This window comes from Cebus imitator, unplaced genomic scaffold (assembly GCF_001604975.1).
Source record: "Cebus imitator isolate Cc_AM_T3 unplaced genomic scaffold, Cebus_imitator-1.0 Scaffold78, whole genome shotgun sequence".
Taxonomy (NCBI): domain Eukaryota; kingdom Metazoa; phylum Chordata; class Mammalia; order Primates; family Cebidae; genus Cebus; species Cebus imitator.
The window spans coordinates 4,879,257-4,901,774 of NW_016107393.1; the positions used below are offsets into that span (position 1 = coordinate 4,879,257).

General features: G+C 36.2%; 1 protein-coding gene across 5 annotated transcripts in view; it reads right to left on the reverse strand.

Annotated features, from left to right (window-relative positions):
- The window catches only part of CERKL (ceramide kinase like), a 139,106-nt gene that overhangs the window by 33,458 nt on the left and 83,130 nt on the right, over positions 1 to 22,518 (reverse strand). For 3 of the 5 annotated variants that reach the window (XM_017532754.2, XM_037740048.1, XM_017532752.2), the window contains exons 3-4: positions 9,987 to 10,118; positions 2,678 to 2,741 (exon numbers count right to left, since the gene is read on the reverse strand). The exons of 1 other annotated variant lie outside the window; for it this stretch is intronic. In XM_017532754.2, the coding sequence (XP_017388243.1) occupies positions 2,678 to 2,741; positions 9,987 to 10,118 (196 nt within the window). The remainder of the gene's footprint in view (positions 1 to 2,677; positions 2,742 to 9,986; positions 10,119 to 22,518) is intronic. One more of the 5 variants, XM_017532753.2, reaches the window with a different exon arrangement.

Consider the following 22,518-nt stretch of genomic DNA (forward strand, 5'->3'; position numbering starts at 1 on the left):
AAAAAAAAAAAAAAAAAAAAACTCCAGAATCTTAGCAAATAGCATTTCTTAAACATTACTTACCAAATCATTTTGCTTTACTAAATACTAAACACAGAATCTTTCTTGGCTCTTAACTTCTTCTTAACTGTATCTAGAAACCAAATATTAGGCGATTTCCTAATCACTTCCTATTAACATTTCCACTAGTATCAGATGAAGGTGCTTCAGGCTAAAGTTCTTAAGGAAATATGAGTCTGTCTCTCACCAGAATGTCATAGCATTTTGGGGTTAACCTTCTCCCATATCTGTACCTTTTCTATAAATTTCCCAAAAAATTTTCCTGTAGCCACTCTAGAGCAGGTTCAGGAATAGAAAACTCACCAACGTAGAATATTCCATTTTTTAAGTAATTTTACTTTCAAGAGAACTGCTCCTTTGAACTGAAGAAACTATGTTTCTATTATTCTCCTCATATACCTCTCTCTGTAATTCTAAGTACAGTGACTTAAAAGTGCCATTTTTTAAAGATAATGACCCCAACGACCATACCAGCTTCTATTGGGAAAATTAAACCCACAAAAATAAATAAGCTATTTAAAGTGGTCCCCAACCTTTTTGGCATCAAGGACTTGTTTGGTGGGGAAATAATTTTTCTACAGACTGGGGGGCAGGGTGGGAAAGGGATGGTTTTAGGATGAAACTGTTCCACCTCAGATCATCAAGCATTAGATTCTCACCTGGAGTGTGTAACCTAGATCCCTCACATGCCCAGTTCACAGTAGGGTTCGCACTCCTATGAGAATCTAATGCTGCTGCTGACCTGACAGAAGGTGGAACTCAGGCAGAAATGTTCCCTCTCCTGCCACTCACCTCCTGCTGTGCCTCCCCATTCTTAAAGGCCACCGACTGGTACCAGTCTGCAGCCTGGGAATTGGGGACCCCCAATTTAAAGAATCTTAGAACACAGACGACTTTCAGAAGAAATTTGAAATTACTGTAAGTCTGAAATAAATCAACATGCCATAGAGTTTAGAAACAGTTCTATAACACAACTCAATTCAAATAATGATTAGGCCAAACTATTTGGATTTTAAAATGTGAGTAATAACTGAAAAATCTATATATCTTTTAGTGCTACACTGAAAAATAACCACACCTGCTATAAAAAATAAATAAGGATTAAATATGTTCTGGTAAAGAGAAAAATATTACTATACTACACTTCAGGAATAGTCTTTCTTCATTCTACAAAATTCTTTTCATCCCTTTACCCAGTACAAATACCAGTAAAACATATTAATAGATACTACATTCAGAAGAACACTTTATAATGCTGCTGTGTAAGACCAAGTTTAATATTTGTGATATCTTTATTCTCGTTCTTTATCTAATCAAGTTTTGAAGCAGGGACTCATTTGCAATGCAGCTACCTTCATGTACTCATGAGGTCTAGTGAGGAACTATGCAGTATGTTAAAATAGGTAGTTAGTGGGCATGATTCCCCCAAGCACTTTTCTTAAATTGTATACTTGTGGGACAATTTTCTAAACGAAGCCTGTTAATGTTTTTGTCTACCTCTAAGTATAAAGCTCTGAAGTAAACTCCTACCCTGTATTTTTGATTCCCAACACTTATATAATATTGCTATCAAGTTTACTTCCCTCAACTAAATTCCTTTTGGAAAAATCATGTTTTACTTACCAAACTTTCTTTCTCACCAACTATTGTTTTCTCCTCATCCAAATAAATAACTGAATAAGCATTTCTGAAAAACCGCCCTGCCAATGCTCCACTTTGATGGATTGCTTCCCTCCCCATCACATTCAAATCATTCTTTGGAAGGTTAATGCCTTTTACTTTGGTGAAAGTACAGACCTAACTGCCTTTCCTGGCCTTAAGGGGTCTTTGCCCCCTGCTCATCACCATGTAACACAAATAATTCACACGCTTGTCACCTTTTTAAACTCTCAAATATCTACTCTTGGAAAAAAATCTTCCCTAAAGGAATATAATAAGTTTTAGTCTTACACATCAATTGAACACTTTAGCAAATTGGTTCAACCTAATTTTAAAAAATGGCAGTGAAATTTGTATCACTTGCCTTGGTTCTAATGTTCGCATGCCAGTGAAGAATCTCTGTACACTCCAATATATTGCAAACAATGGTTTCCAATGCCCACTGTGATAACATACCTATATTATAGTCACTAAATTATGAGATAATTAAAATTATTTCTTATTCTTTCAGAAAATAATTATTTACTTGTATTTATAAAATATCCACTCTAAATCTATCACAGACAAATTAACTAATGGGTAGCTATTAAACCTATCAATTAATCTGCAAAAGAGGATCATCAAATAGTTCCTCAATGTGACCAGTATAACATCCATCAGTGCTTTTCTAGATACATGGTAAAAGCCAATAATTATAGATGCAAATGTATGCACATTAGTAAGTATAGGGTAGTACGCTGTCATTTCCCAGTACTTATAACTAGATTCCTCTCTTTGCTTTCCTATGCCAGATCCTGAGAGGTAGATGATCATGTCATATTATCAACATTAATTATTATTACATAGATATGAACAAGATAGAGCTGTAAATGTTAGGTTTCAAATATATGGCTAAAAATGAGTGAAAGCATTTAATACATAAACTATATGATACATACTGATTAATAATATAACCTACCCATCAAATCCCTGGAGTTCGCATTCCTTGAGCAGTGACAGAGCATGCCCTTGATATTCCATTACTGTTAAAAAAAAAAAACACACACACACACAGACATACACAAAGTGAAAGTTTTAAACAATAACCTACAGTTTTTAACTTGTTCTGGCAAAATAATATGATAAGCGTATGGCCAATTCATAAAACAACATTTATTCTTGAATATTTATATTTTAATCATGGGCAAGAAGATTAAGTATAGTGGCCTGATGTGTTTTACAGCTTTATGTAAAAGATCATATATTTGTTTCAACTACATACGTCATTTGGGATATCCCACACATAGTGGTTACAGAATTTATCTTGGTGCCTGTCTGTTTAGTATTCCCTAAATAGGACACATATCCTTTAAATCAGAGGCTTAGGAGCAGCAGTATTTTGAAAATAAGGCATATTAGCTGGCATCGAACAGTCAATGTTAAATCGGTTTGGCAACCTTACATGAATAAATTAGTCGAAAGGTTAGTGTAAGATTTACAAACCAGAAGAATGTGTACTGGAACTGTTGGATGTGAAAATACAATGTAAAGCCAACACCAATGATAAGAAACCCAGATCCAAGAAAGAGGGTGGCACACAGGCCCATCAGGGCCCAGATCCTCCGAGGAAATGAATCTGTCACTCCGTATCGCTGTCTCCACAGTCACTGATGCCCTATGCAGTATTGTAAATGCCAGTGAAGACAGGATAAACGGGCACACTGCAGATGGCACCAAGCATCACAACCACATTTAGCATTTTCCAGGGCAGCTCTGCCAGAAGAGACAGCCCAGCTGTATCCACCCATCAAAGATTTCTGCTGACTGACGTGACATTGCAGATGGATTTTTTGTGTAAGAATGTGCGTCATTATATGCAAGATTACATTAATCTTTCATGCCTGTCTGTCCCCTGGTGCCAGCACGGTTCAAGCTTTTCCTACAATGTTTTTAGATATTGTTAAAAATTATTAGTCTTGGTGTCTAAAAGAATCATTCTGTATCCAGCAGTGTTATATTGTAATTCTCCCATAGCTTATTCAAAATGCCATTAATACTCACATGAATAAAACCTCTCTATATTAAATTTAATCAGAAGAAAGCCATAATAAAACTACATATAAAGTATTAATATTAATAAACTTGAAAGCTTATCATAGAAAATGTGTGCTGATCATTCATTTATAACTATAGCAAGTAGTTGCAGCCTTAAAATGCAAAATAACATCTTACATATACACATTAAAAATAATTAAGAATATTATGAAAAAATATTTATGCTAAGAATCAGTTTACCAAGTCTTGCTTTTATACCAAAGCTTACATTGGTGAAGTTTTTCAAATCCAATAAATAATGAGCTTTAAAACTATGTTATGATTGAAATGGTATCTTTAAATTTGTAATAGTCTTTTTTTGAAATTGTGGGTGGAATTTGATTATACACTAATGCAAGCTGTCTGAAAATAGTAATTTTTAAAGTAACATTATAAAAGTTCAATAAAATCAAATATCTGGAACAAAGAAACAAAATGAAAAGAATCTGACTACCCACATCTATAAAATATATTAGCAAAATGAACAAAATGCACAGGACTTTGGCCTCAGGAATTTGCATTCTAGAGATAGAAAACATATGCAAATGAAATAATGAATCTATAATACGAAGTAATAGGTGGTTATAAAAAACAGGCAAAAGGATAAAGAGTGATCTGGATTACTATTTAGATATAGTAGAAAGAAGCAAATATGTATTTAGACAGAGTATTGTGGGCCCTGGAATCAGTGAAAGCCAGATTCAAATCAACCCTCTCCAAACAAATATAAAGAGAGGCTTGCTAGACAAATGGAATTTCAAAAAATGTAACCTAGCCTCTTCTTTCATCTATTTGCCTTTTCCTATGAAAGTGCCAACCTGTGTTCTTTCTAAATAGATGTAAAGTCTTCACAGTTTACAGGTCTTCCATCACAGTTCCCACTGCTGGGAATTTCCCCCTCCCCTCTTCAATGCAAATGCAACTTCCTCAGGAAGACAAGAGAAGGTCTTAAGGTTAATACTGAATGTTGATGATGAAATCAGCTGAAATAAAATCAGGTGAAATTTGATTTGGACATAAGAAAACATTTCTTGGTTTGGTGATAAAATTCTTGCACAGGATACAATACTGAAATGTCATTTTCTTCCTGTCCTGTAGGTACTTCAAACTTAGTAAGCTCAAAACAGAATCCATTATGTATACCTTCAAATATATTCTCTCTCAAACACATTGGTTTTTTTTCTGTTCCATCATCCACTCCAAGACAGGAAAATTACTTCTTTCTTTCCTCCAGTAACCAGAACCACTCCATGGCCAAGGCCAGGTGTTTCTGTGTTTAAATTATGCCATAGCATTCCATTTCTACCAGCCAATTCCCTAGATCTGATCACTATCTATCTTTTTTGTGTAGACAAGTTAAGTATCCCTAATCAGAAAATCTAAAATCCAAAATGCTTCAACATCTAAAAATTTGGAAGCACTGACATGATGTTCAAAGTAAATGCTCACTGGAGAATTTTCAATTTCAGATTTTCAAATTAGGGATGCTCAACTGGTTAAGCATATTGCAAATATTCCAAAAGCTAAAAACATCCTAAATCTGAAACAGTTCTGGTCCCAAGCCTAGCAGATAAGGTATACTCAGCCTGTACTACAATAGCCTTTTATCTCGTCTCCCTCAAACCTCTCCCTGAATCTAGCCAGAATAACCATTTTCAGATACATATTTAATTATATCACTTTTTTGTATAAACCCCATTAATGAGTCTTCATTGTCCCCAGGCATCAAGTTCCAACTTCCTAATTCACATCTGAATGTTGGGAATGGAATTGGCTGTCTACATCCAAAATTATTTAAGAGGTAATAAACAGAATCTTTTACACAGAATTATCTTTCTCTCGAACTAGACATGATGCATGAACATCTACTTTTCAGATTTTTTTTTATTAAAATGCAGGTAAAACTGGAAGGAGTGATGCCTCAGGCTACTGGAATGTTTTGTGACACAGTTTCATTAGATTGCCTAGTTTTCACTGGGTGAGATTTAGAATGACAAGAGGCATTTCCAAGAAATGGAAGGCTTCAAGTAGAGCCAAAAACAACCAGAGAAACACTACAAATGGGCTTGTTAACAGCTTTGTTAGAAACGTGATTATAGGAGAAAGAAGATGACAACAAACACTGCTGTCTGCCCAGGAGTTAAAATTATCTGATGACTTAGGCGCTCCCAAGAGCCCTGAGCTGGCAGAGATCAAGGTTTCCTTGAGATAAATGTCTCTGACTATGATAATGATAATGACCATGATAAGGTCTAGCAGCTCTGTTAATACAAAAAGTAACTGAAGGAGATGGAAGTAGCTATCATGACCAAGAGATGAGAGGCAGACAGATACCTGTCTTCAAATAACTCAATGACTCTTTTACAATAGATGGGACACATTTATTTCATATTACTAAAATAAATAACCTTTATCTAAGAATTACAAACAGGCAAATGTCAGCTCACAAGTTCTCATTTTGTACAGTTTATGCCCAGCACAAAGGCACTTGGCCAAAGGGAAGGATGGATTTGCAATCTAGCTAGTGCTCCTGATTAACAAGCGGTGAACTTAGGCCGAATTAGCCTGGAAGAAAGGGCACCTTTTTGTAAGTCAGCATAGCGGAGGTGCCTTTTCTAATCTGCCCAAGTGTACAGTAACTCTGAACATTCATAAGAATGTCAAACAGTATTGTCCAGTGACAACATACTCTGCCTCTAGCGTAGGTGGCTAAATCAAAGTTGAGTGCCACACACACCTGTGCTCCACCCACAAGGAGAAAATTGAACCATATAGCCTCGAAAGTTTTTTCAGTCTGATTTCTCTGCTGCCTTAACTTTTTGATTCTGTTGTTCTATAAATTATCCTATGGATCTCTGATCCTCAAAATACCTCACACACCTTTAATGATACAATCTCTAAAACCTGCTTTTAGAAGAGAAATGATATCATATGCCAGGATGGGCTTATCATTCATACTCTTTGATTTGTGTACCAATAGGCAATTAGGAAAAAATAATTCTTTCCAGGTTCTCCCAGAAGTTTTTCTGATGCCATTATTAGATAAGATACTATACTGATGGTGACAGCAGAATAGAAATGCAACTTTAGCACAAATATTTCAAAAGATGCCAATCTATATTCAAAAGTAGTTATGATTTCAGCACAAGCCAAAATGAAAGAAGTGTATTTTTATTAATGTGGTAAGATCCATTTATTTAAAAAATTATGAAAAAATTACAGAATCTTTTAGTGTATATATCTAGCTGTAATTGTTCAAATTATACTTCATATTTATATAGCACTATTTCCTGATGAACTCATCATCATATAGGGTTTATTTTGTGATTCCAGTTCCATTTGGACTCACCAATGCACACAAGAATACATGAAAACAACAGTTCCACTGGACATGCAGAAGAAATGTCCTCTTTTTGCTTTACTCTTTCATATACATTTTCTTTCCCAAAAAAGTATGACTTGAATCTTACTGTGACATAATTTTTGAAACTGAAACAGTATTATGACCATCTTTCTGTAGTATTTTATAATATACAAAGTTTCAAATATATTATTTCAACCACAAAAATAAAAAACAGGCAGGAAGACTAAAACTTTTCAAATATTCACAGGTTTATTCAAGAAATATTTTTTCATAAATATTGAGCCAATACGCATACTAAAATGGTTTTATAAGCAAAGGATGTAATTTTATAAATTTGCCTGTAGAAGGAGTGTTAGGCAGCTAATTATGAACAAATATAAGTAAATTCTAAATTTGTTTTAGGTAATATTCTATTGTTTTGTGTTAAAGTAAATATAGTACTTGGTAATATTCACAAATTTAGCGAAAAAATCCTAGAACATATTTTATCTCCAATAAAATTAAGAAGGAAAGCACATTTTGATGATTTCCTCTGCCTTAGTTCAGGACTTGTATATTAGTTTTATTTTCTCCAATCTCTTTTTCTCTCTTCATTTTTAATTTTAATTCTGTGGTGGAGTCATCTTTGCCAAACCAGATTACAACACTATGATAAACAAAAAGGTACACCAACTGTGGATCAATGAATGCACGATGAGTAAACTGCTGAGTATAGTATAAGAGATATATCCATAACCCGGACTTACACCTCCTGTATTATAAATTGTTGGGAGCCTTCCTAGAAGTCATTTTGCCCTTTCTTCTCCCTAACAGAATCCAGATTCAACTGAAGCATTTTAGCTTTCAGGAAAAGGGGACCTACCCTCAGTCTCTAGGAAGACTCTTAATGGTTAAAGAAATGATTATTCCAGATTGAATGTGCTAATACAGTATCTGTGCCCAAACTGAAAGAAATTTTAAATCATCATCAGGATTAAAGCATGCTGGGTCTCTCTCACACACATATTCACACCTCTCCCCATCCCACTGGATATTAATAAGAAAGGATCAAATTCACTGGCAACTATTTTATGATGATAGAATAAGATTTCAGATAATGTCAAAACTGAGGAAAGTAGAACAGTTATGGAACTCTCAAGATGTATGGGTATAACATACACAGACATACAGACACACAAACACACAAACACACGTGCACACTCCCCACCACCACCACTTTTACAGTACTGCCTGCTAGCCTGACTTCCTCCCCTCACTTTTTGTTTTCTCTGCCTCTTAAAAACTGCCTAGTTCACATGCTTTCCTTGAACCTTCCCATCAAAATATCACCTGAGACATCAGAGTTCTTTTATGTATACCCCAGCTAATAGAGGTTTAAGTATATATCTGAATCCCTAATACCCTGGAAAGTCATTCAATTGCAAGTATGATAGCTTATTCATCTTGCATCCTGCACAATGTTGAACACAGAGCAAGCATACAATGAGATTCCTGAAGTGAATACTATATAGTAATATCCATGTCAAGCTGCTTTGTAGTAGTCACATGTAAAATCAATGACACAAAATAGTCATTGAGTATGCCAATAAGTTTATCCAACTTTTAATTGTCTCACCCTAATATAAATCTTAAATTTTTCCTTTAGCCAGTCTTTGAAAATCTTCCACAGAAAGGAAACATAAATATGAATTTTCTCTCTTCCTTATAAATCATCTCTAAATAAGTCAAAAGTCACAAACACGAAATGTTAACTTCTTCACTATAATGTTATTTTAATTCAGAAATTCTTCTTGAGTTTTTCATGGTAGTTTCTCTTTAACCTCTATAGTCAAAGATGCATTTCATGGAGGCTAACCTTCCCACGAAACTTGCTCTTTTTTAAGGAACTTTCTTCTACCTCAATCCATCAAGTCACTAGGTGTAGGCTTCCATGACAGTATTTACATCTTGAAACCTATCTCCTTTGTTTACAGCTGAGTAAAGCCACATCACTGTGAATCCCTTCCCCAGGAATTTGTAACTGGGACTAAGAAATTCCAAGTGAGCTCTGGGCTTGCCCCTTGAGTAGGCTTATTTTATAATATTTTTCATCGATTAAAATTTATTGCAAATTTCCACTGTTACTGAAGTCACATAGAAATAAAGCTAGAGAAGTTGCAATTCTCCATAGCATCCACTCTTCTACTCAGTTCGCCATCAAAGAAACAAAGGAATGTGGCCACCAAAGTCAAAAAATCAAAAAGGGTATTATTAGTCATCTATTAATTTTTGTATTAACAAGTTTCTATTTTCCTTGTCGCAAACCTAAGTACATTTCTTAGTTTAAACCATGAATTTAAGCTTCTAGAATCTCTAAATTCATCTATTAATAAAATCAGCAGTTTAGTGCTTAGTTTTGACCTAACCAGCAGGGGTCAGAGTCAGAACAAAAACAACCTAAGGAAGAATTCCATGGAAAGACATCAACTACGTAAGTGAGCAAAAAATCAATTGCTTGCCTAACTGCAAAATTAATATGTAAATAACAAACATCTCAATGAAGATGTAAACAAGTATACAGCTTCCTTTAGAATTATATCTGACAATTGTTTAGGTCTGAAAAAAAATCTGAAAAAGTTCAAAGAAAAAAATTAATATTCTAATAAAAATAACACAATAAAAAAAGAAAATAAATAATAACTCTGGAGCTGGCTGCAGTAGGTTATGGAAGACATAAAAACACTGTGGATATTACAAATACTTTCCCAAGTTTGCCTTAATAAAAAATTCAGGTTATCTTGCTTTTGTATGTTTTTGTAAATGGCGAAATTATATTCTGAAAATTACTTACTTGTTACATCAGTTTTTATTCCTGCAATCTTCAACAGAGGTTCAACCTTCTCATAATAAACCTGGGTAGCTTCTTTTTTGTGACTCTGGGGGTTAAGGAATATTTTTAATGACTTCGGTCTGTTTGGAAAACCTAAGAAGAAATTTTAAAGACAAAGTTGTAAAGTGCTTGTCAGCATTTTTCTTCTTTCCCTTTAAAATGACACACAATTCTGTTAAAATGTTATACACATTTAAATAGTATTTGCTATTTTTATTTGAAATTCTTGCAAGAGTATTCCTGAATATAACTTTATTTTAAAACATTTACATTTCCTAGCTGTGAAATAGGCATATCCCTCTTAAATGAGTTAGAATAATACATTTATGAAGGAAGGTGCATCAAAAAAAAGAGGCAACTTTGTGAATATTAGGCAATGTGTATGTATATTTACCAAACCACAACATATCAAATGTTCTTTTAGCATTTGTTTCTGGAAAAAAGCAATGGACTGTAACAAATAGATGGGTACATTTCCTCTCCTTAGCTAAATGTGCTCATTATTGGAATTGGGCACCCCAGTGACCCCAGGGCTACCAACGCCTGACCTACTGATGAGTCCAGGGCAGAAGAGAGGAAGCAGGGATGGGTCAGTGTCAGCACCAAGTGCAGTGCATGCTGGGAGTTAAAAAGAGGGTTTCGGTCAGAGTTCAAGCCTGAAAAGGGGTCAGGGGAGAAAGAACTCTTTGGGGAATTGGGAAAGCATCGCCTCTCAGCAGGGATTCGATGATAGTGCTGCCTCACAGTTGGGGCTGAGATTTGATACTACAATTTTCTGGGCTTGCAAGATGCTTATCTCTTCGAACCCAGTTGGAGCAGGTGCAAAGCAAATTTTCTGTTGTTAGGAAGAGGCAGGAGGGACTGAGGAGCCAAAAGAAAGCTGACAACCGTTTCTTTTATAATAAGCTGCTCTCAGAGGGTCATGTTTAAAGATTAAAGAAGCAGTTATTAACATCTATTTTTATTAAAAGCTATTATTAAAGACAAGTGAAAATGTCCACTACAAGGAGCCAGTGTTTCATTCCTTAAGTAGAGACAATGTTTCATTTCTCACCATATTTAATACAATAAAATCTTTCAACAGGACATACTGTTTTGATTTTAGGGAGTTTTAGATGAAGAGACAGGGTCATGATGAACTCCTTAAACACTCCCAGTCAAACTGCCTAGGATGCTTTTTGATAAGAGGCCTGTGTCAGCCTCACCCAAGCTGGAAACCCCAAATCCGTGCTCAAGGGCTTCCTTTTTCCTTGCTATATTTGAATGGGGTCTCAGAATTGTAAGATGGTGGCTATCTGCATCCGTGCCTTCTCCCTTCTCCCACTGACGTGCTCTGACTTGGGCCGGTGCCCAGGCATGCTGGCTGTCCTGCCCTTCCACTGCATCCTTTGGCATCGCAGCTCCCATCAGCGCTGCACAGTTCAAAGGCGACTGTGGCTCACTGCTGCCTGAAGAGCGAGCCCAAACCCCTTAAAATGACATTCAGAGCCCTCCCGCTCCCAATCCCAACCAATCACTCTCCTCTCCTTTCTCTGTCACACATGTTAAAGAAACATTTATTGAGCATTTGTGTTAAGTACTGGGAAGAAAGGCCAAGGGATTAAGATATGATTCGTGTTTTAAAGAAGGAAGATGTATCCACAAATACAGACGGCACAAAACATAGATTTGTTAACAGAGAAGCACAAAGTACAAAAGGGTGTGTGAGGGAAGGTGGTTAATCCTTATTAGGGATCTGGAAAAGGTTTCAAAAGAAGGGAGTATCTGAGCTGGACTTTTGGCTTGTGCTGTTTTCATTCCCTAAAATTCCCTCCCTCATTAACCCCCATCCCAGCCTATAGCAAAACAGCAGGGGTGGAAGTTTTGGGCAGTGAGACCTGCCTGAGCAAATAACTGAAGCTAAGTACAGAGGGTTTTTATGTTCCATTTCAGCTTTCTCATCAAGGTCCAGAACCACTGTATTATTGCCAAATTCCAAGGCTGCTGAGCCTTCCTTTGTTCAGACACTTTTTTCTTTATGCTCCACCCCATCCCCACTTTTGTCAAAATTTTATGACTTTTCACAGTTCACTCAAACAACACTTCCTCAATGAAGCCTTTTTTGGTTTTTGTTGTTTGTTTGAGATGGAATCTCGCTCTGTCGCCTAGTCTGGAATGCAGTGGCGTGATCTCGACTCACTGCGATCTCCACCTCCTGGATTGAAGCAATTCTCCACCTCAGTCTCCTGAGTAGATGTAGTTACAGATATGTGCCACCACACCCAGCTAATTTTTTGTGTATTTTTAGTAGAGATAGGGTTTCACTATCTTGGCCAGGCTGGTCTTGATCTTCTAACCTCATGATCCACTCACCTCAGTCTTCCAAAGTGCTGAGATTACAGGTGTGAGCTACCGTGCCGGGCCTGAAGCCTCTTAATCAGCAACACAATTCACCTCTCTGAAATTTGTCTCAGAGTAGGGTTTCTCTGCTCACATTTTACTCTGTTTCTCTATTACTCATCCTTACATTATTTACATGAAAGGACTCTGATGAAAGACCCCAAGCTGAGACAATACAGAATTGAATAACAACCAACTCCATGAGTAATACTGACACTAAACAAACAAAATACAAGAGAACATTCTGTTCTATAGTAGAATAATATTAAGGTAATTAATACAGAGAATTATAAAGTGAGAAAAATCACTATTTCCAGTTATCACAATAATTATTGTTTCAGATAAGAATCACCAATGGGTGCTAAACCCATCCAGTGACAGTCAGTTGGGGGTCAAAATATTTATATATCCTTAAACTCTATCCCTCACTACTCTAATTATTAATATAAAGGGTAGCACCTTTAATAGAGACTAAGGACATGAAAATTAAATGTAATGTGTGATTCTGGATTGGGTTTAAAAAAACACCATAAAGGATAATATTGCTGTCCTTTAACCAAGAATGACTAAGCTTACTTTTAGCTTACTAAAAATAACCTAGAGCTTACTTTTACTGAAACACAACAAGAAAAAGATATTTGCTTAAAGCCCAAAGGCCAAGTGTCATATTAAATATCCTGATTAAATTTACTTTACCTGGTAAATTTATTGGAATACCCTGCTTTACTTCTCAATCAGGGGCAGTCCCAATAAAGACAGTGTTATTACACACAAACAACTTTTATTTATTTCTCTTCCTATATTCACTCATTTATTCACAAATAACTACACGCCTGCTAGGTATATCAGGCAGGGTTCCAGAAACTGAGGTTCTGTCAGTGAACAGAAAGCCTCTGCCCCTGTGAAGCTCCAACTCAAATGGCACAAGACAGAAACAAGAGTATATCACATGGTAATATAATACATTCTAAAGATTAAAATGAAGATTGCTAGTAGTGGGAGAGAGGGAGGGCAAAGGTGGGCGTGATTTCCTGGCCAGGAAAGGACAGATCACCCTAAAGCCTTGCAGACATTTACAAGGACTTTGGCTTTTGTAGAGTAAGTAGCATGGTGAATTTCAATCAATGAAGCCACATAACCTTAGGTATTGAAAGAAACACTCTGGCTGCCTTGTGGAAAGTAGATAAAGTAGGGTCAAAGGCCACCAAACAAAACCAGTTGCAATACTCCAGGTGGGAAATGGTCATGCTTGGACTGGAATGACTGCAGTGGAGGTTAAAAGTTAGATGCCACATGTATTTTGAAGGTATAGCTGACAGCATTTGTTGACTCTTTGGATACAGTATGTGAAAGAGAAGAGTCCAGGAGTACTCAAATGTCTGGCAGGTAAGGGGAAAGTAAGGACTTAAGATGGATGAGTAGTAGTGAAAAACCTGCAGATTCAAACTGTGGTCTCAGAGAAAGTCATCAGTAATGACAAGACCTAAGAAACTGGCATATTCATCAGAATCACCTGAAGCCTTCTTAAAACATAGATTCTGGGCTCCAGCCCCCAGAGTTTTGAGTTCACTAGTCTGGGATGTTATCTAGAAATTCATATTTATAATAGGTTGCCAGATGCTGATGATGTTTGCAAAGGAACCACATTTTGAGAACCAATGTTCTAGAAATCATCCTCGTTGAAGGAGAGGAGACTAGAAACTGAAAGAATAGCTTAAAGATATCTATTATAAATATATATAATATTTTAATAGGAGCAGTGTCAGAGACAGTAAGAGTGAGAGTAAGATAGTTTAAGTCTTCGGTGAGTAAGGAAAGTACCTCAGTGGTCTGCACAGGACTGCAACTGGTAGTGCCAGATAGAGGTATCTAATAGATTGAGCTTAGCACTGATAATTTTTAAGAGAGAAAAAAAATATGGTTTTGAAATTGAAGAGAGATGGAAGGAAGACATCAAGACATTGACAATATCTCCAGAACCAGTGGTATAAAATGTATGAGAGAGAAACCAGTTACCAGTTTAGAGAACTCTAAGGAAAGTTATACGTTCCTGGGAGAGCTGAGTCTCTACTATAGCAAGAATGTGGGGAAAATATTTAGAAAGGGGATTGAAAATACAGGAGACTTTGCTAATGATGGACTATTCATTCCAGAAGGCAGTGTAAAATAGTGTCTGGAGTTGAGGAGGGTAGGGGACAGTGTCAGGCTACAAGGTTCAGAGAGACTCAGAGGCATGGGAGTTCAGGTGATGAAGGGTTTTAGGCAGTGACAAGGGGTGGAAGAGGTAAGAATTGCCTGTAGCAGTTATGGTTGGAGAGTAAGGCAGTGGGGGAAGGGTCTTACCCCCAAGCACTTAGAGCTCTAAGAATTTCTCTTCCCTCCAGCTAATGTCAAAGCCAGGAAAGAAGCAATGCTGCCTGGAGCTAAAGGAGCTCCAAAGCCCCTTTCCCTTTCATCAGTCCTGGAAGTCCTAGAATCTGAACCTACATCTGTCTGACACGGCTACACTTTTCACCAAGTGACCTCACTGCAAACCACATGCTTGACTGTTTTCTGAATAGGTAAATCATACACATGCTACAGAATTCGAAGTCTCCTTATTTAGCTCATTCACTGATATCTAGTTTCCATCTTGCAAAACAATCACTGATATCACTTTGAGAATCATTCTAGAAGTATATATTTTTTGAGATGGTGTCTTGCTCTGTCACCCGAGCTGGGGTGCAGTGGCATGATCTTGGCTCCCTACAACCTTTGCCTCCCAGGTTCAAGAAATCCTCTCGCCTCAGTCTCCCAAGTAGCTGAGACCACAGGCATGCACCACCAGGCCAAGCTAATTTTTATATTTTTCCTAGAGATGGGGTTTTGCCATGTTGGCCAGGCTGGTCTCAACCTCTTGGACTCAAGTGAACCCTCTACCTCAGCCTCCCAAAATGCTGGGATTACAGGTGTGAGCCACCATGCTTGGCCCCATCTAGAAATATTCTATGCATATGCAAAAACTCATGTAAATTCTATAGCTTTTCAGACAGACAGCAGCTTCCCTACATGCTATTCTGTATCTTGTTTTTTTCTTTTACTGTATTTTAAAGATGACTCCATATCAGGATGCCATCTCACTCTATCTAAAGCTGACTCATATTCATTTGGATGAATTTATTTCAATTCTTTTGTATGGATGAGCCCTTGAGGATAAATATTTAGGTTGTTTCCAATCTTCCTTTACTGCAAATAACAATGCAACGAATGCTATTTTCCATCTATCTGATGCAAAATGGACAAACTGCAGGACAAACTTCTGGAAGTAGAATCATTGGATCAAAGAGTATGCACTCTTAAGGTTTTATCATGTATTGTTAAATCACTCACTATAGAACAGAGCTGCGACCAAAAGTGGACACTTGAGTGAAAGTAAATGGTCTCAAATCTTCACTCTGTCATTTACTAACTGTGTGACTTTGGATTATTTGTCTAACTATTCTTCAAATTCTTCATGTGTAATACAGAAATAATAATAGCACTTTCTGGATAAGGCAATTGTGATAAATACTTAAATGTAAAGTGCTTAGAAAAGTGCCCAGTGGATAGTAAGTAGTCAGTAAATTTCTCTTATTACCACCAATTTACACTCCACAGGGAATTTACATTGCTTGTTTTTCTACATCCTTATAAATATAAACCCACACTATTTTCAAACATTTTGATCTTTGAGAAATGAGAGGTGAAATATTGTATGTCACTCTAATTTCAATTTCCATTTCTCTTACCATGAGGGAAGTTGTAAAATTTTCCAAATGTTTAAGAGTTATTTTTTCCATGAACTTTCAGTGTATATCGCTTACCAGTTTTTCATATATTGTCATTAATTATGGTAGTACTTTATACAGTAAGAAAATTAGGCTGTGTGTTATATGAGTTACAAATACTTCTCCTAGTGTGTCATTTGCCTTTATAATTTATGGTGTTTTCTCCATACTGAAAGTTTTCATTTAAATGGACCTACGTTTCAATTTATCAATCATTTTTTATGGCCTCTGGACTTCGTACTAAAGAGCCCCCGTTTGAGACTTAAAAACTGTATTTTTTCTTCTAATACTTTTACAGTCTCAATTTTATATTTTTCATTGTATCTGAAGTTCATTTTGATAAAAGGTAAAAAGTTGGGATTTGACTTTACTTTTTTCCAGATGGCAATCTACCTATCCCAACATTATTCATTGGGAAATCCATCTTTCCCCACAGATTTTAAATGCCACTGTTAGAGGTACTAAATTTTTTAATGTGTTTGGATCTCTTTCTGAACTACCCATCTGAGATCCACTGATCTATTCATATGTCAGTACCATGTTTTACATATTATAGCTTTATATAATGACTTAATAGTCAATAAGGCTGGTCTCTCCTTATCACTTTGTTAAAAGAATTTTTCATCTCTTTTTGGTTATTTTTATATATGATCTTTGATAGAAGTTTGTCTACTTAAAAAAATTCTCCTGGTATTTGAGATTGCATTAAATATAAATCATCTTAAGAATAAATAATGCTTTTATGATGTTTAATCTTTCTGTATAGAAACATGCTATGTTTTGCCATATAAATAATCTCCTGTCTGTTTTCTGTTGCTGTCAACATGTCTTTTCCCCTAACTCATCTCCTAACTATAGGCTGCGTATATCAAAACTGTTGATTTCTATACCTAGCCCTTTTCTTAACTCCTTAATTGTAGGCTTTCCCTTTATTATCATGGATTTTTCAGGTTAACAATTTTATCTAGAAATAATAATCATTTAATTTCCCCTTTCCAATTTTCATACTATTCATTTTCTTCCATAGTCTACTTGCATTTGTCCCATCAGAAAAATATGACTAATAGTGCTCATAATAAAGTACATTCCTGTCAGTTCTAAAGTAAGAAAACCTCAAATGTTTCTCCACATAGGCTTTAAAATGTAATAAGCATATTTATCATGTTGATAACTATATCCACCTATTCTTATTTTATTAAGAGCTATTTGACATTTATAAGTAACACTGATCTCTAATTTTCCTTTTTGGACTTGCATTTTCAGAATTTGGTATCAATTTCCTGTGAGCTCTATAAATAAAATCTGGAGTTTTCTTTCCTTTTCTATGCTCTAAAATAGTTTAAACAGTATTGAAGTTTCCTGTTCCTTAAGAATATAATAGACATCTCTGTGAAAATATCAGTCTGGTACTTTTTTAGAAGTACGAAAAAATGCCTGGTTCTTTGGTGTTAATTGATCTGTTCAGATTTCCTATGTCTTCTGGGTTCAGTTTGGCCATATTCCCTTTCTTAGATGGCATACTCATTCATTTTATCCTGCTACGAGGAGGCAGCTCAGGTTTCCTCCTAGGTTCTGGACATGGTCTTAGTCCTGAGTAACAGTAACAACACTATTTCTCCCAATAATCAGACTTAATCATCTTTGCCAGCATAGCATCTTCATTTTTTAAATTTATTATGTCAGTTATACAGTTCAGCAATGTGGCCAGATTATTCTAAATGTCCAATTCAATTGAATAACTATAACGTTCCTATGTGAAAGTATTGTTTCCTCACACTAAAACCTTTGTGTATCAGCAAAGTTCAAAGCTGCAGAGGCAAGATGTAAAATTATTTTTAACAGGTGATTAGATGTAAAGGTAGAGATGACACTTCTACCTCCACTTCTTGATTCATAGACCCCTGTATTCTATTTATAGAACTAAAAACTACTTTAATGTTACAAGGTTTTATCTTCCAGGAAGAGTACAATATGCTACAACAGAAAGATGGTTAAGACCATGGAATCCTGTAGTCATCAGCCAATTGCCTCACTTTCTTTCATGTGAATGAGTCTCTTGATCAAAAGCAATATTGTATAGGATGTCATTTTATTGACTAAGGCTTTTAATAAGGCTATAGATGTTGTTGCTGGCAGAAACATGGTGCGCAGGGTATGAAACTCCATATGTAGAGTAAGCATGCATCACAGCAATGACAAACCACTGACCTTCTATAATGGAGCAAATCCAATGTAATCAGCCTGCCACCAGGTGGCTGGCTGGTTGCTCTGTGACATGGTACCATATCCAAGGCTCAAGGTTGATCTGTTTGCAGGTAGAACACTTGGCAATAGTGGCAGCCCAATCAACCTTGGTAAGCAGCAGTGCTTATTAAATCCATTTATTTCTCCCATCCCTGCACCAGTACTACTTTAAGTGTTTACTGCACAATCCGTGGGGTTGCTTTGCAGTGATGCCCACATCTGTAGAATGGGGCATCTTGCCTACCTATTTCCTCCTGTGAACATATTTTCTTTGCTGAACGTTACAAAAAAACACCAATCTCCTCATATTCTGTTCTTCTGTGAAAGTATACTTTCCACCTCATACATCTTTGTCACCATTCTTTTCCTTTCAACTCTTGATTATTTCACCAAACTCTGAACCACTGTCCATACACTGATAAACATCAATCCCTTGGCCAGCACACCCTGACAATTAATATCAACTGATTAAAGTTCTGTCCACCAGAAAGACCTTCCCTGCTATTTGGGGAGAACACTCTTGAGTAGGATTGTAATGTTTTAGTAGCTCATTTTTGTTATATCATGCAGAACTATCTCTGAACTAGGTTCCTTTTATTTCCTTCAGTGTGCTGGTCATAGAAAATGTTCCATGAGGCCACATGTATGTGGTGAAGAGGAAAAAGCAACACAGCAACAGTTGTAGGCCGCCAGTATATTTAAGGTACTACAGTCGTATCCTCTTACTCTTTAGTAGTATCTGTATAAAATGCCTTTCTACCTAAAATAGCTAGAATATTTTATTGTATTCAACTGAAATATTGTCAACATTATATACATGTGTGTATGTATATGTGTGTGTGTGTGTGTGTATATATACATATATATATACACACACACACATACATATACATACATACATATATGGGGAGAGAGAGAGAGAGAGAGAGAGAGACGGAGTCTCGGTCTGTCACCCAGGCTGAAGCACAGTGGCAGGATCTTGGCTCACTGCAACCTCTGCCTTTCAGGTTCAAATGATTCTCCTCTGCTTCAGCCTTCCAAGAAGCTGGGATTACAGGTGCATGCCACCATGCCTGGCTAATTTTTGTATTTTTAGTAAAGACAGGTTTCACACATTGGCCAGGCTGGTCTTGAACTCTTGGCCTCAGGTGATCCGCCCACCTCGGCCTCCCAAAGTGCTGGGATTACAGGTGTGAGTCACTGCACCTGGCCTCGTCAACATGTTTCTAATGGACATCTCAAACTTCACATATTCAAAACTGAAAGTCTGATCTTCCCAGCAAACTTGGTCTATCTATCCACAGTCTTGCCCATCTCACTAAATGACCACTTTATCTTTCCACTTGCTCAGGTCAGAAGCTTTAGTGCCTTACTCTGAAAACTGGTAATTAAAAATTGCTTAGTTAACTAATCATTTATTCCACCTTTATAATATGCACCACATTTCTGGGTAAAAAAATAGCCCCAGTTTCGAAGTCACATCTTTTTAAAAATAAAAAGAATGCCATTAATCTAGAGAAAAAAAAAAAAAAAAGATTGAATTAGAAAGTCTCCATGTTGCTATCCCTAATTAAATAATTAGTTCAGGCAAGGATAATCAATGTGTGTTAAAACCATTAGGTGAAATATTTATTGAAAACCGGGTATTCCACCTGGTCTCTAACTTCCACTCAACAAATTTTCTAGTAGTTTCAAATGGAAACATCACAATAGAGGGATCAGGTTGTCACCTCCTTAGCTTAGCCTCATGAATAGTGGCATAGTCAGAATTAAGCGCTATCTAACATTAAGTCCTACCACTTATGAAGTATTCTTGCCCAAAGTATCGAACATGAATCTCAATAAGTCTTTAGATTGAAAATTCAGTTTATAGGAAATACAGGCAACAGAACAAGTTAAACAATACCACAAAGAAGCTATCAGATAGTGGTACAGCAGTAGTGCTCAAAGTATGGTCTTCAAAATGACAGCCCAGCATCACCAGCAGTTCACTGGAAACAGCCACCTCAGATCCACTGAATCAAAATTGCTGAGAGTGGGGACTAGTAATCTAAGCTCTCCAAGTGACTCTTATGTGTGATCAAATGTCTACAGGACAAATCATCTAGTCTCTTCTGTAAGTCAGTGTCAGAGAGAATAAAACACATGGTGAAAAATCATGTTGTAATGTTATAGTTTAAATGTAATTGATTAAATGAATAATTCTTGAGTAGGCACTAGTTGGTGAAAGTTAACTATAAAAGACATTATGGAAAATATGGAGAATTTGACTACGGACCAGGTATTAAATGTTAATAAGCAATTATCATTCATTGATTTGGCAGGATAATGGTGTTTGGTTACCTGAAAAATATCTATTTTTAGAGCTACATGCTGAAGCATTTTGGAGAGAACTATCACAATGTCTACAATTTACTTTAGAACACATTGACAGAATAAAATGTTTGAAGCAGATACAGAAAAATGTTAAGACCTGTAGAATCAAGGTGATAAAAATATGGGTGCCCATTGGAAAAATATTTATATTTTCTATTTGTTTGACATTTTTCATAACAATATTAATGTCATCCTTGACTTATCCTGTTAATAACCCCCATATATTTGCCAGACATTGTGGCTCACTCCTATAATCCCAACACTTTGAGAGGCTGAGGTGGGAGGCTTGCTTGAGGCCAGGAGTTCAAAACCACCCTAAACAACCCAAGAGAGATACTGTCTCTACCCAAAAAAAAAAAAAAAAAAAAAAAAAAAAAAAAAAAAAAAAAAGGAGTTAGCTGGATACAGTGGCACGTGCCTGTAATCTCAGCTACTGGGGGGGCTGAGGTGGGAGGATCACTTGATATCAAGAGTCTGGGGCTGCTGTGAGCTATGACCACACCATTGTATTCCAGCCTGGACAATACAGCAAGACCTTGTCTCAGAAAAGAAAAAAATCTGCCATGTCTATGTCAATCTATGTCAGTAACTGACATGTCTAGTCAGCCAGCTCTATCTGGAAATTCCAAAGTCTAAACATATGTCACCATCTCTCCCATTCCCAGCCTAATTTAAGTCACCATCTTTTGCCTGGAATCTATTGTCCATTTAACCTGTCTCCTGCTTGCCTGTTTCAATTATTCCATCCATTCATATAGGTCACTCTCTTCACTTAGTGGCCACAAATCCATTTTAAAAGGAAGTTATGTTACTTCTCTTTTAAAACCCCCAAATAACTATCTACTTTTTCTTTCAGAAATAAAAGTTAAAAAAATATACAAATCTTATAAGGCCCTTCATGACCCATCCTCAACCGCATTTGTGACCTAGTCTTTCCCCTGCTGACTCCACTTGAACATGACTTTCTTGCTCAATTCTTTGCACTTATTGTTTCCTCTGATTGGACCATTTTCTTCCTTCATCTATCTATATGGCTCTCTTTCCCCATCACTTTCAGCTTTCTTCTAAAACTCCACAGTCAATGAAACCTTCCTTGCCTACTCTGTATAGTAGAGGAAATATTTTCATCTCATTACCTGGCAGTACATACCATCACTTGACATAATACAAATACATTTGATTTTTTTTGAATTCTCCCTCTATCACTAGGATTTAAGCTCCTTGAGGACAAGAATTTAGTGATTCTGCTCTCTATGTTTACTATTTCTTTGAATAGTGTCTGGCACACAGTAGATGCCCAATGAATATACATAAATAACTAATATTCTTTTAAAAACCCAAAATATAAAAACAAATTATAAAACTGCAATTTCAATTGCATTAAAGAAAACAAAAGCACAACACTGCAAAACAATCATTTAAACAAAAAGCTTCTTTAAATTGTTTTATAAAATAAGTCTAAAATTGCAACAACTTCTATTAATTCCTAAAATGAGACAAGAAGGCTAAGGTAAATTCTTAACAAAGAACCAGAGTTATCAAAAGTAAGTTTTCTGATAGATATATAAATCCTTTAGAAAAAATATTTAGCATGAAAAAACAAGCAACTTCTTATTACTGCCAAGTTAAGTTTTAAAAACAAAAAATTCAATCCCTGTCTCATACCTACTCCTTACAAACTTCAGTAG